Source organism: Ascaphus truei, chromosome 16, assembly GCF_040206685.1.
Source record: "Ascaphus truei isolate aAscTru1 chromosome 16, aAscTru1.hap1, whole genome shotgun sequence".
NCBI lineage: Eukaryota > Metazoa > Chordata > Amphibia > Anura > Ascaphidae > Ascaphus > Ascaphus truei.
Window position 1 is genome coordinate 37,622,126 of NC_134498.1, and position 15,328 is coordinate 37,637,453.

At 43.7% G+C, this 15,328-nt stretch overlaps 1 protein-coding gene across 5 annotated transcripts in view; it reads right to left on the reverse strand.

Annotated features, from left to right (window-relative positions):
- ARHGEF6 (Rac/Cdc42 guanine nucleotide exchange factor 6) overlaps positions 1-14,439 on the reverse strand; it is a 52,971-nt gene extending 38,532 nt beyond the window's left edge. For 2 of the 5 annotated variants that reach the window (XM_075573231.1, XM_075573230.1), the window contains exons 1-5: positions 14,118-14,439; positions 7,177-7,260; positions 4,565-4,649; positions 1,781-1,908; positions 709-910 (exon numbers count right to left, since the gene is read on the reverse strand). In XM_075573231.1, the coding sequence (XP_075429346.1) occupies positions 709-910; positions 1,781-1,908; positions 4,565-4,649; positions 7,177-7,260; positions 14,118-14,282 (664 nt within the window). In that variant the 5' untranslated portion in view covers positions 14,283-14,439. Of the gene's footprint in view, positions 1-708; positions 911-1,780; positions 1,909-4,564; positions 4,650-7,176; positions 7,261-12,455; positions 12,533-14,117 lie in introns of those variants that run through there. The other 3 variants (XM_075573233.1, XM_075573234.1, XM_075573235.1) reach the window with 3 other exon arrangements.
- Positions 14,440-15,328: the final 889 nt, after the last annotated feature.

The following is a 15,328-nucleotide window of genomic DNA, read 5'->3' on the forward strand; positions in this document are numbered from 1 at the left end:
GCGCAGCCTACTCTATTTTTTTCATGGTTTTTTTTTTTTACATAATTCGAACCAAAAAGGTTCCTCCGGAGCTGGACCTTGTTATTTTTAGCCAGGGACTCCTCGGTATCTGAAATACTTGCCGGTTTAGTTGCCCGTTTTGCTGCCCCCACTGGGAGCAATCCAAATGGCCGCCAAATCCCGGTCTTGCCAGTAGGAAGCCACAACCTCATAGGAAGGACGACGTTGCAACTTCCTACTGGGTGATCACAGGCGCCCTCTCTGAAAATCCAGGAACTAAACTGGTAAGTCTCTCGGGAACTGGGGGGTTAAATGGTGCATTGGAGCTGCCCCCGGTTCGAATTCAGTAAAAATACGCTATTTGCTAGTTTTCTCGGAGAGATCCGCATTCTGCGCCCCCGTTTGCAGCGGGGGAACGCGATTTGGCCAGCTCAGGCATGGAACAGGAGGACTTCCCCCCCTTTCTTCCATCATCAGTGACGCCACGCTCATGTGTGCGCTCCCGAAAAGCGGTCACGTGATTGTGAAGTGCGGGCGCACGGCCCATGCAGCACTCAAAGAGTTAATTAGCCAAACATTTCCTGTCTACTTTTTTTTTTCCCCCCTTGATCGACCTTAAAAATCCCTTTAAAAAATGGCATTTGCAGTCAATATCGCAGGCAATTAATTATACATCATTATAAAAATAAAATATAATCCGGCTCTTACCATTGGACTTGAATTCTTTCACGTAGTTGCTGGGAAACCAGCCCAATTTTCCGTTAACGGTGCCTTCCCACCATCCCCCGTCCTCCACTCTGGTGACGTAGATGGTGTCGCCCTTGCAAAACGAGAGCTCGTCCTCGTTTTGCTGCTTAAACTCAAACCGCGCCTTCACCATCAACTGATAGCTGCCATTCCCGGTCATGTCCTGTTGGAAAATAAACAGGGTGGAGAACGGAGACAAGCGACTCACTATATATACAATCAACACAGGACGTTGTATATAGGGTCGGATTTGAGAACAATACCAGCAGCATTGTGGCCAACTTGTAGGCAAATAAGGAAAATGGCGGATATTTTAAGTCATCTTTTTCTACTAAGTAGAAAACTACAGAAATGCCTTAGAAGTCATAGGGAGAAGGAGCAGCTCAGCGAGTCAAGACACTGTCTCTGTAAGCAATGGCATTGAGTTTGAAGCAGGGGAACCTGGTTCAATTCCCGGTGTCGGTTCCTTGTGACCTTGGGCAAGTCACTTTATCTCCCTGTGCCTCAGGCACCAACAACATAGATTGTAAGCTCCTCTGTGCAAGGACTGTGTCTGTAACATTCCTATGTGCTGCGTACCGCGCGCTATACTGTAATTGTGACGCGCTTTGAATCCTACTGGGAGAAAATATTATTATTATGTTACCCACACAGACGCATCCCATTTAGGGTCAGATCTACAAAAATCTGTTACGTTAATGGCTCCTTAAAGGCTAATTACTTAACCTTACTACAGTTCTACTTGTGTGCCTCTGCCTTTTCTATACATTATACGAATATAGGCCTCCATTGCAAACATAGGGGCACAGGCGAGTTACCTTACAGCAAGTTTCTCTCTCCTTTTTTCTTGTACTCATTGGGAGTGCCTTTGTATAACAAAACAGAGTTGTACTTAGCAGCTTAAAGATAATTCGTGCATTAAAACTTGTACAGCTGCCACGCCGGTTAGAGCACCGTAAAATGCTACCGCAGCCTCCCCCCCCCCCCCGGTTTCAAAATGCCGAGGTTTGGACCACGTTGGGAAGAAACATACCACAGCTTTGGAATGCCTCTTCAGTACTCGTGAGGAACAGTCTGCACCCGGGGGATTTATCGGAGAACAGGCAGCAAAGTTATGCGACTGAGACATCGTACGCGAACACGGTCTCCCGGTTGTCTGATCTGCCAAAAAGGGAACGGAATCAACGTATGTACACCGGCGGCACAGGCGGTTCCAGTGTCGTGAGGCATAATAAAAAAAAATGGAATGAACTAGCGCTCACCCAGTCTGATACAATTCAGCTGGAGATGCCTTAGTCCTTTGTATGCCAACACAAACAATTAGCACATACCCAAGCAGTTTAAGGCCAGGTCCCCGCTGGCAACTGCAGCGCCCGCTGTGGAGGACGCTGCAGGGACAAGAGCCGCCCCACAATGGGGCCGGGGCCGCGGCGAGGGGGGGCCGCCGCGCTGCGCTGACAGTTGCTCCTGCTCTCAAGAGAATTGAGATCAGGACTCGTGTCGGAGCGCTAGGCCACACACCTCCCGGCGGTTCAGCCAATGAGGGCGAATCTGCAAGGTGACATCAGGGCCGCGCCCCCCGTCACGCCCTCCCCTGTCTTTCCCCCTGCAGACCGGGGGACTTGGCTGCACGCGCCGCCAGACGCGCGTACAGCGGGGCCGTAGCCTAAAGGTGGGAGGAAAAAAAAAATGACATCTACCACCCATAAAATAAATTACTCAAATAGGAAAAGAAATGTTCCGGTTGGGCTCACAGCAGAGTTTACGGGCAGGGTGGGGGCCCAATTAGTTACTCTGTGAGATAAATGGGTTTATTGGGCTACACAGGAGAGTCTCATACAACACCACACCCAGGGTCAGAAAATCTTTTTTCTTACTTACCCGTAGAATCTAAAAGGGAACAAAAAGATTCTTGTTTTTGAAGCGCGCACACCATCATAGAGAATTCATCATTACCTCTTTGTATCTGTTTACATCACTTTGTACCGCGCTGCGGAAGACGTTTGCGCTTTACAAATAAAACGATAATCATGCATACCATTCTCCAACTTTAGTAGAATACGAACGCTCCATAGAATAGTCTAAAAACAAGAGTGGCCAACTCCAGTCCTCAAGGGCCACCAACAGGTGAAGTTTTAAGAATATCCCTGCTTCAGCACAGGTGGCTCAATCAATGACTGAGCCATCTGTGCTGGAGCAGGGATATCCTTAAAACCTGACCTGTTGGCGGCTCTTGAGGACTGAAGTTGGCCACAGAAGTCATACGATGCCTTTGGAATACTAGGCAGCATCAGCGCGTCCTGTTCCCATACCCATAGCCATCACGCTCCAGACTGACGTAGCATCAAACCATAGACAGCAGCCAGATCCTCTTCAGGTAAGCAGGAGGGCATAGCTTGAGTGCCACAAATGCAGGGAGCAGTAATGTCTTAGCGCAATGGCTAGCACCATGGTACACTCACACCTGCTTGCTCCCCACTGGCCAAACAAACATATTGTGGCATTAGGAAATCTCAGGGAAACCTTCTCCTTTGCCCGGCAATAGAGAAGCCAGAAAGCGCCCTCCACAAGAATGTACCAGAAAAATAACCATCCTTGTGAGGAGAGAACTTACCCCCTTGAGTGTTAGGACATAAATAACAGTTGTGCGGAGGAGAGCAGGGAGCTTTTATGAGGGGCTCACGGGACTGGATTCATTGAAAGTTTTGCCCTATCCCCCATTCATTTGTACTGGCATAAAAAGTATTCCTTTTCCTTGGCATATTTGTTATACTAGATCTGTCATTCTTTCAATAAATAAATAACTAAATAAATATATTTATATACACACACTTTTAAGAAGACCCACCACTCTCCTAAAGAAGAATCTACGTTGTCAATAGCAGTGTGTGATTGTGCATTGCTTTCCCAGCAAGCTCATTCGAAATACAAAAAGGACCGGAGGGTTGGCAATGTTACCCAGAGACTCCCGGTCCTCATAGTTGATGCAGATATGGATGACCGCAGACAAGTGCTGCAGCAGCTGCACCAGGGAATATGCTTTGTTTTTTTATCCCCAACACCCACCCCAAATCTCTAAGGACAAGCGGAGTCCCACACAGAAGATCATACAAACCCACACACTGGTAAGATGCCCCAGTTTTACCTGGGAACTTTGTTTTTGGGATTCTTCAAGAACACATTTTTTTCCATCTAGGAACCCCTTTCTAAACACTGCATAGTGCTCATGTCACACTGGGGACCCTCGTGTGGGATAGGGCCACCGAGGGATATAAAATGCTCGTCTCATTTTCAAACATTGTCGCTGATATTGTAATGTCTACTTACCTTTTTTAAGTACTATGATATATACTCTTTGAGGCTTTATTCCCACTAATAAATATATATATATATAAAAATGTATATGTATATCTATGTGTATATATATAAATATATATATTTATATATATGTGTGTGTATATATAAATATTTATATACATATATACACACACAGTGTGTGTGTGTGTGTGTGTGTGTGTGTGTGTGTGTGTGTGTGTGTATATATATATATATATATATGTATATATATATATATATATGTATGTATATATATATATATATATATACATATATATATATATATACACACACACACATATAATATATTATACATTATACTTGTGATGTACCATTGCTATTCACCTCTGTTGCTTGAGGAGATCACAACCAAAGAAAGATTTAAATGGCCACTAATTTGGAGATGAACACACACATCTATGGTCACACACACCCTGACCAGACTCTCCAGGACGTTCACAGTGTGACTTTTACTTCTTACCTTCAGTAGCCTTGTTGACCGCATTGAGAGTGCTCAGAACCTTGGAAAAGTTCTCACCAGTGCAGAGGTCATTGGCATCGAACAGCTGTGGAAAGAAAGGTTACTGTTCAGAAAGTTTTAAAAAAAAAAAGGAAGATTGAGGTGGGGAATAAAAACACACTGACCTCCTACCTCAAATAAACAGAATATATTATAAAGTAATACTAATTGTGACTGTGTTCACATCATTGTCATAATTACACAATGCTTCCTGCTCATTTCCATTGGGAAGGTGGGTAGAAGGGACCCAAAAATAAGCATTACCCTTTCTAGGGATATTTTTCATAGTTGCAATACAAAGAGAAAGATTTATATTTATAAAAAAATATTTTACCAGGAAGTAATATATTGAGTTATCTCTCGCTGACAAGCACGTCCTGGGCACAGAGTTGTGATGACAAATACATAGTTACATTAAATGAACAGAGGTTATACATTGTATTTACAGACATTTTGTGGACAGAGATAATATATCATTATGGGCAGCACTCAGCAAATGCACTCGCCCACACGCCACTGGCGAGTGAATTCTGGCAGCTGTCGAGTGCTTACCTGGGGCGGGGTCTGGCGATCTCCGTTGTCTCCCCTGCAAATTGTAATGTTTTCCCTACAGGACCTGGAAAAATGGCAGCTCGGCGTCAAATGATGCCGTGTTGCCATGACAATGGGACTCTACGTTGCCATGGCAACATGGCATCATTTGACGCCGCGCTGCCATTTTTCCAGGACCTGCAGGGGAAACATTACAATTTGCAGGGGAGAAGACGGAGATCGCCGTACCACGCCGCTGGACCCTGCCGCAAGTAAGAATCGTGAGGGGGGGTGAGTTACTTTGGGGGGAGGGGAGTGGGTTTTACCCTAGTTTGTCGAGCCCTGATTATGGGCGTAGGTAACAGGTAACAGTTACAGACCAGATTAAAATGTGAGACAGCTTCAGTTTTGAAAGAATTTCGGTGGTGGTTTTGAGAGTCTCGGGTAGATTGTTCCAGGTGTGAGGTGCACGGTAAGACAAGGAGAAGCGACCCGATTCCTTGTTGAACCTTTGGACCGCGAACAGTGTTTTGGCGTCAGATCTCAGGTGATAAGTGCTGCGTGTAGTAGGGGTGAGGAGCTTGTTGAAGGCAAGACAGGAAAAATGTACTTTGGCTATCCCTTGAGTCCAGATGCAATCCAGTTTGTGTATTACCCGAGAATCTAAAGATCTTGGTCCAGATTTATGAAGCGCTAATCTGCCATAAAGCAGCTTTCAGCGCTGGCAGATTCCTTATAGCCCATTCAAGCAAAAGGGACCGCAAGTCGTGTTCCCAGTGTAGGAAGGTGTCTAACGGGTCTTTATGTTATTAGCTCGAAAAGTGTGGAGTCGAACTTCATTTTTGCAGCAAAAAGTGGAATTTTGTATCATAATGCAGGCATGAACGACAGACATGTTTTAGTATATGGTGTGGTAAGATCATGAAAATAAGTTTTCACAGTGCAGGGCAAAATCTGCCGGCGAGTCGAGAAGAGCAATTTGTTGCTTAAAAATAAAATTTAAACAATCTAGCAATCTTTAGAGGTGTTCTGTAAAAGCAGAAGTACGATCTTATTCTTACTCTCCGGAAAGGCCAAGAGAGTGGGGTGAGATCTCAAGGACGAACGGATGCAAAATGACTGCAAAAAAGGAGATTGCTTTGTAGGAGAAGGCTGGAAATTATGCAAATAATAAACACATAAAAGATCTAATATATCTTTGAATAAAGTGATATTTTGCATATTTTCAATAAAGTTCCGTATGCATATTTGTTAGCAGGTGTACAAAAAAAAAAAGGCAGATTGCGCTGGAAAATAAAGTCAGGTTATTGCATTGTAAGGAACCCCAACCCTCGCTTATAACAGGCAAGCGCTCACTATGTTGGATTATAGCCTATATCTTGGCTCTTTAACGGACAGGCTGCAAAGGGCCTTAATGTGGCACTTAGATGCTCTGCTCCTGCTACTTTCATACGAGTTGCTTAGGCAGCCGAGTGCAATTTTTCACACTGAAACTTTTCTAAATACAGTATATCTAAAATGACATTACAATAGACTGTTCCTAAATGTTTTCTGATCTGACCACTCTGGACAACTAGTTGAAGGAGCGGCTCTGTGAGTAAACGCCCTGACTCCAAGAACAATGACCCCGAGTGTGAAGCAGGGGGACCTGGTTCAAATCCTGGTGTCAGCTGCTTGTGACCTTGGGCAAGTCACTTTATTTCCCTATGCCTCAGGCACCCCAAAAAAATTAATAGAGTCCCTGCAGTAAAGCTTGCAATCTATCTACAGCGCTGCGCACACTGTCAGCTACACAAGAAAAAACATTATTATATATTATTAAGAACCCTGGACTATAGCGTTGTGAAACATCTAAAAAGCAGCTCCATAAACTCAACAACTTTACACATACAAAGTGAACTATCAACGCACTTGAGTCTCACAAATACAATTTATACAGCAACATTAACGGCGGCGGTCACTTGAAGTTTGACGCCACGCATTATATAAACAAGGTAAATTACATCTGTATAAATATGCTGTGTATATACAACAACGCTCACCTCGATCCGAAGAGTAGCACATGCTTTCAGAAACTCGTTGATATTTTCAAGGCAATCCGCTTCATTCTTGGGTTCTGCACAAAACTTAAAATGACAACAAAAAAAAACTTCAATATACAGGCAGTCCTCGGTTATCCGACACAATGCGTTACTCAAAATGGCGTTGGCTAGCGAAACGTCATAAAGCGAATCACACTTTCCCATAGGAACACTGTTTAAATTAAAGGATCCGTTCCTGAAGGCATTTTTAACACTAAAATACACCAAATATTTTACGCAGGCAATAAGATATGCAGCACACATATAAATTATATAGTGTATATACTGTATTATATATAATATAAACATAATATATTATACAGGCATACCCCGCTTTAAGGACACTCACTTTAAGTACACTCGCGAGTAAGTACATATCGCTCATTAGGCAAATGACAGTTCACGCATGCGCCTGTCATCACATCCTGAACAGCAATACCGGCTCCCTACCTGTACCGAAGCTGTGCGCAAGCAGGGAGACTATAGAGCCTGTTACAAATGCGTTATTTACATCAGTTATGCACGTATATAACGATTGCAGTACAGTACATGCATCGATAAGTGGGAAAAGGTAGTGCTTCACTTTAAGTACATTTTCACTTTACATACATGCTCCGGTCCCATTGCGTATGTTAATGCGGGGTATGCCTGTATAATATAATACAATATATATTATATACACATAAATAACGTTGCAAAGCGTTGTAAGTGCGTTGGATAAAACATTTTGGCGTTGTAAAAATGAACATAGGTATGCATTGCATAGCGTTGGATAAGCCATTCGGTGTAAAACGAGGACTGCCTGTATACTAATTTATTATATATTGTGTTCAACTTCAGGCAGGTAACAATGTTTGAATGCCTTGACAACTCTTACTTCATATATTAAAACATCAGGTTGTCAGCCGCACTCAACTCCTCTTCCTTTTCATCTGAGCAGCATCGCCAGGGTTAAGAACTTAATTCCCAAAGAGGATCTCCCTACGCTGTTTCGCGCGCTCGCGCCTGGAACATCCGGAAACAGAGGTGGTGCAGAACGCTGTGGTCAGGCAGTTATGCAACCCGACCCGTTCTTGTCACATGACACCTGTTCTCTGCACTGTCTGTCTGGAAGATTGTTTCAAGGTAGGTATGCTGACATCCAAAGCCCTACGTACAGGGCCCCAAATACCTGAAAGAGCTCCTGGTTGCCCTACACCAGGGCGTGCTCAACTCCAGTCCTCAAGAGCCCCCAACAGGTCAGGTTTTGAGGATATCCCAGCTTCAGCACAGGTGGCTCAGTCTTCGACGGAGCCACTGATTGAGCCACCTGTGCTGGGATATCCTGAAAACCTGACCTGTTGGCGGTGGTCTTGAGGATAGGCGTTGAGCACCCTTGCCCTACACCACCCCTCGCTCCGATCCACAGGTGAAGGACTCCTAACAGTTCCCAGAATCTCCCTGACTTCTTTTGGGGCCCAAGCTTTTAACCACGCTGTGCCTACCCTTTAAAACTCTCTGCCCTGTACTGTACAAGAGGCTGCCACCCTGGAAATCTTTAAAAACAGACGCACGCCTCTTTCTCTAGACATTTGATGAGTGAATCACACTACCTGGCATTTAATCATTCCATTCTATATTCTGTTTGTTTTATATAGCTTTTAATATGTTCCTTTTATTATTATTTTTTTTGGAACTGTTGGCTTTCAATGTGTGAAGAAGCGCTTTGAGTCGTCCCATTGGGAAATAAATGCTATATAAATAAAATTAGTATTACTTTAATGGTCAATAAGGAGGCTAAAAATCCTTGAATCTTAAATATCAATATTCCCAGCGACCTCACCGAAATAAAAACGTCATGAAGAGCGAGTTCTTGAAATAAAGAAAATACAGAATGGGCATTTGAAAGCGAAAACGTCATTGAAACCTGTGATGCAGTTGCAGACACATTTTGCAGCTGCTTAAGGCCTTGACCCCGCTGCCTACTACAGCGTCCGCTGCAGGGACGAGAGCCCTCCCCTCAATGACGCCGGGCCCGCTGCGAGGGGGGGCCGCAGCGCTGGGGCGAGAGTTGCTCATGCTCTCAATAGAATTGAGAGCAGGACTCGCGTCGAGCGATACAGCACGCCCCCCGGCGGTTCAGCCAATGAGGGCGAACCTGCCGGGTGACGTCATGGCTGCGCCCCCGTCACTCCCCCCCCCCCCCGGTCTCTCTTCCTGCAGTGAGCTGCAGACCAGGGAATCGGCTGCACGCGCCGCCAATCTCGCGGGCGCGCGTTGCAGCGGAGATACCGGGGCCTAAGAGTTCAGACTGAGCTGCGGGATTTTAAATACCTAGCGTTTTTACAAATCAGTTTCACAAAATCAAATTATCTCTTGGTGAGCCAACTCTTCCTTTGCCTTAAAACGTTCATTAACAGTGCAGAGATCTCTTGCTAGGATTTTACAAGGTGCTATTACCATTCACTCACATTTACTGCCTTTGTAACTTTGTAACCCATCAACATTTATGCTCTTTTGGGTAGAGATTGGCTAAGCTAATGTATATTCTTTTTGACTGGTGCTCCTATACCCACAGTGCGTAATAATTTGCTGTTTATATACATAGGCTGCGTCCATAGACAATGCAGCCGTGCGGAGGCGCGCGGAGGCTGACGGAAAGCGGGTGCTTTCCCTGGCCTTAGTACGCGCGACGTCCGGGGGGCGTGTGAATGGGCGGGCCAGTGACGTCACGGAGCTGGTTCGCCCTCATTGGGTTAACCGCTCACGTGACCGCCCGAGAAATCAGTTTTGACTGATTCCACGCATATCCCGCGCCCCCACGCCGTATAGACGCGATCACTGCCTTTAGGCAGTCTGATCGCTCAGCGTGCAGACGCGTCCGCGCAGTCTGCCCCTCTATGGACGCAGCCTAATTCTGCAAGGTGCTGTACTATAATTTTTTAAAGTCTGCATACACAATAAAGAAATATAATCAACAACATCTATATATTTGTATTTACAGCACCTAACCATACTAGTAGGATTACCCATCATTAGTTCTATACTCTATATTGTGAGGGCTTTGATTGTAGGTAGCGGCTATTTATCTGCTAGCCGGATAAATAAGGGAATTGTTCAGCTTATTTAACCTGTAGCAATATAAATAATAGCCCTAATATGCCAAGCCTTGCCCTAAATATACCAGCCTTCCCCTAATCCTATCCAGCCCTCTCTGAGCTGGGTATATAGACACTTGTGATTGATCGTATCAAGGTTCTCCTATGTGATACCCAATGAGAAACTCGCACATTTTTCTATCACACACTAATTGTCGCAGGCACAACTGTCTGCATCATATTGAGATGAAATAGGTCTTATTTCAGTATTTTTAGTGACAGCAAGTAATGTGAACAAAAAAAAAATAGGACCACGATATTTACCAGCATCGATTTGATCTTCCCAGATCGATGGACCATTTTTAGATATAGGATTAATGTTAAATGTAATAAAGATTAGTGTAAAAGTTATATGATTTAACTGTGGGGCTTCCTGGGTGCAACAGTGAACTTTTTAGTTTCTTTAGATTCACCAGATCGATGGACAAATCAGCAGCAGAGTTCAGGGCGTTATTGTAGCAGCCAATGTATGCTGGTTACTGATAGTATGTGTTTGCAACAACTGTATGCGAGGGGGAAACTAAAGAGCAGTGACAATACAGAATCCCAAGTCCATGAAACAGCGGGTAATCAGGAACATACCTGCAACTAACTCTGGGGCAGTTGAGTCAGTGATCATCATTCTGTTTTGGTTTTGTAATCCCCTTTGTTGCTCTGCTAGCAACTTGGATAGGATTAACCCCTTCAGTGCCCTATATAGGTACAGCGTATGCCATGAAGGGTGCGGCAGTCTGGGGGCCCTTATGACGTACGCTCTATGTCAGGGGTGGCCAACGCCAGTCCACGAGGGCCACCAACAGGTCAGGTTTTAAGGATATCCCTGCTTCAGCACATTGATTAAACCACCTATGCAGAAGCGGGGATATCCAGAAAACCTGACCTGTTGGTAGCCATTGAGACTGGAGCTGGCCACCCCTGTTCTTTCATTGGCGTTTTCTTCCGTTGACTTTTAAGGGAGGTGGGGGTGCCGGAGGGGCCGTAACCACAGAGGTTGCAAGATCCCCTTTCCCCCCCAGGCACTGAAGGGGTTAAGTGAGACTCAAAGCCATTCTGACCAGGATTATGATCACCCTGTTAACCTGGAGTGAGGTTGGATGTATATAGTGACAACCCAAGCAGTTCAGGACAGAGACTTACGAAAAGTATATAAAAAGCAGGTATTTTATGTGTATTTTAAGATTTTATTTATAACGGAGCAGAAGTGTATCGATTAGTAATGAGGTAAATTGATCATCAGAATCTACACTGCTGTTCTTGTGAGTAGTAAATTGCAGGTGACTGAATCCTTTGTAATAAGCAGCTAAAAGGAATCTCATGTATTTGCATCGAAAATGTATTTTTCATTTCTACTTCCTCCTTCAGCTCAGGGCTTTTATTGTATCTCAAAATACAACTTAGGTTTCCTCAAACAAAAGTTGAACTAGTTTATGGTAGACAAGTCATAAATGGCAGAAGTACAACGGATTTGTAAACCAGTATACTTACACATGGCCTGTATCTGCCAATAAACACTATAATTATATATTGTGAAATTCTGTGGAACCCCAACCCTCTCTAATAGCGCGTCTGAGATCAGATGCATTGTAAGGATCCCCAACCCTCTCTAATAGCATGTCTGAGATCAGATGCATTGTAAGGAACCCCAACCCTCTCTAATAGCGTGTCTGAGATCAGTGGCATTGTAAGGAACCCCAACCCTCTCTAATAGCGCGTCTGAGATCAGATGCATTGTAAGGAACCCCAACCTTCTCTAATAGCGTGTGTGAGATCAGATGCATTGTAAGGAACCCCAACACTCTCTAATAGCGCGTCTGAGATCAGATTAATTGTAAGGAACCCCAACCTTCTCTAATAGCGCGTCTGAGATCAGATGCATTGTAAATTCTTCTGTATTTGGTCCAATTTTCAAATGACCTGAAAATTGCAGGGAACCCTTTAGGGATGCCCGGGGGAATCAAAGGGTTCCTAGGAACCCCTGTTTGAAAAACATTGAGATAGGAGATCTACAGATACCATCAAATTATGTTTATAGGACAATATATTTTCAATAGACGGCTAATTGCACAGCAATAGGATGCACTTGGTAAATAAACAACTACTGACCTTATCTAAGACAATTTACTAAAGCCAGGTCACCCTCTGTGCTGCATAGCACTGTCTACATTCACTGACAGGAAGAGAAAAAGCAAACTGTGCTGGGAAATTAACCCTGACCAATCAGCAAGTCATAGACGAATAACCAATGTGTGCACAGTTTATATCATCTGCTTCGGAAACAACCAGCGTGATTGGAGACCCAGCACACTTGGGAAACAAGACAAAACACGTAATGTGAAGCACTTCTCTATAGAGATACATAAACACACTAACCTATGAGAGATTGCAATTCATGTCTGAAACTAAGGGTAAAGAATACAATGTGACAACTTTTACCCCACAAATTTGGGGGGGTAACATAAACTGTAAATATAGTGTTAATAAAAGTTGCCGTAAAATTATACTTTTTTTGAATGCAACTAATAACAGATGTATATATTAAAGATTTATTTTGTACACGGTACCCGTGCATGGAAACTGGTTTGCACGTTAATAGAAACAGACTTTGCCAAAGGAATAGTGAGCGGTGTCACGTTTGGCTCGCAGTTCATCCTAATATTTAATTTGACTGCATTTCCCTATCGCTCTGCAACTAACATGCTAAAGCTTTTGCCCGGTTCAAAGATGGTGGCTTACGTTGTTCTATATAGTAAAATCTCTGAAATGTAACATGCAGCTATCGTGATTCAGACAGGATTGTGCTGTAAGGCAACCGGATGTGACGTCCCAATGAGGACGTTCTATAATGGAATGTTAAGGATCCGTTTGGACGTTCTATAATGGAATGTTATGGATCCGTTCGGACGTTCTGTAATGGAATGTTATGGATCCGTTCGGACGTTCTGTATTGGAATGTTATAAAGGATGGATTTGCAACGCTGTGACAGAAGGAGCTAGCGACAGCGGACTGGCAGAGCTCATGCCACGGCAATAATACTCCGAAATAAAGAGGAACTGTCTATTTATACAAAGTAACTGTGCCTAATGAAACGATATCCAAGCTCTCGGGGTTCTTCCTCTTTTTGTGCCATCCATTAGCATACAAGAGTCTCTGTGGTAATGTGTCCCAACCCGTTTTGTGACCAGGGGTTAATCATCTCATTTCAAATACCCGAAATATTGTTATACACGTCACCACCTGAAGTGGTTTTCCTTTCACAAATTCCATGGTGCAAACCTAACCTGTTATGACACCTATCGTGACCTGTTGCAATTGCATGAGTTGCAGACTGCCCATGCAGTGTGATTTTACTGCATGCACACAATCCTAGTCTGCTGTCTTTCAAACCCTTACCTTGCATGGTACATTTAGGATATATTTTGCAATCAGTAAACCAGACTGTTGCTATTGTATGACTGCGCTGGCCAAGTAATAAACTGCTCTACATATAATACGGTGCTCAGCCGTTTTTAACATGTGTTGCAGCACAACATCTGGGATTACAAGAAAGTACACCCGTTTCTGCTTTGACACACATCCATTTATGTATGATCAATATGGGCTACAGCTATGACTATATCATGTGGACAAAGAAAGGATCAGGGCGTTTCCTCTGTTCTTTAGAAGTCATTGAGCACGAACAAACATGCACAGAGCAGGAGATTAAGTGAATTCACCTTGTTCTAGTACAAATATAAGTAGCCACGTTGATGAGCCAGATCAGTTACCTTATCCACAGAGCCTGGGCGAAGTCGGTTCATCAGTTTGCACAGCACTACCCCATCCTTGAGAGCACATTTCAGGAAGTCTTCAGGGTCACCGATGTTCTTTTTGGGTGACTTTAAAACTCCCAGGGAGATGAGCCATGTGACGCTTTGCTCCTGGGGGTTCATGGCTGGGCAGGACGGCTCGGTATTGTACAGTATGCAGTGCAGCTGGGAGACTTTACCCACATCCGCGATTGCATCTGCTTCATTCTTCCTTTTTTTTTGTGCGTGCCGAGCTAACGCTTCAAATTGCTCTGCACTACACAGCGATGCAGGAAGCAGATGTGCGCAGGTCACTTGTCATGTTCTAGGATGCTGCAATAGCATTTATGTTCTTTAGAACAGTGCTGATAACCAGGAACTTTGGGGGACCCTGGGGTTCCACAAGTAGAAGATATCTTTTTCTTTTCAAAACCCATTAAGTTTGTTTGCTAGATTTTCATGGTGACATTTCAGAAAGGTTGCTGGTCCCATCTGTGAAAGGGTTTGTGTCCCATTATATTACACTTATTCCCTCACCTGCTGACTATGTAAGTTTCCCATCATACCTCTTAGATTGTAAGGTCTTCGGGGAAGGGATTTCCTTTCCTATTGTCTGATGTTGCTGCACTTAATGTATTATTATAATTCCCTGTACTGTATTCTTTGTGAAGAGCTGAGTACTCTTTTGGCGCTATATAAATAAAGACATACAATACTGTACAATACATGGGATTATTTACTGTCTCCCAGCTGCAAAACAGGGGCAAAGTCTGTGCTAAAGAATTGCACCAGGTTTATCACAGGAAAAACTCCTATTGCTTTCAATATGATTTCTGTGAATATGGCTGTTTTTTGCACCTACTTTTGCAGCTGGGAAACATTAGTAAATAGTCCCCATAAAGCTATTAATCAGATTTAAAGCAAATCTGGTGGCAATAGTATCATTATGTACCTACCATACATGGGGAGGTGTTGCAGTCACAATACGTTTTGTAAGGGGGTTCCATTGAGTCAATACATTTAAATATTTAGATTGCAAGCTCTTTGGGGCAATGTCTCCCTTTGCCTTATGTTATCATTTTACTTGCTACTCTTATCCCCATTGTTTGCATGCTTATTTTCCCTGTATTGTAATTTTGTAAAACGCAGCCTACACGGTTGGTGCTATATAAATATAACAAAAATCAAAC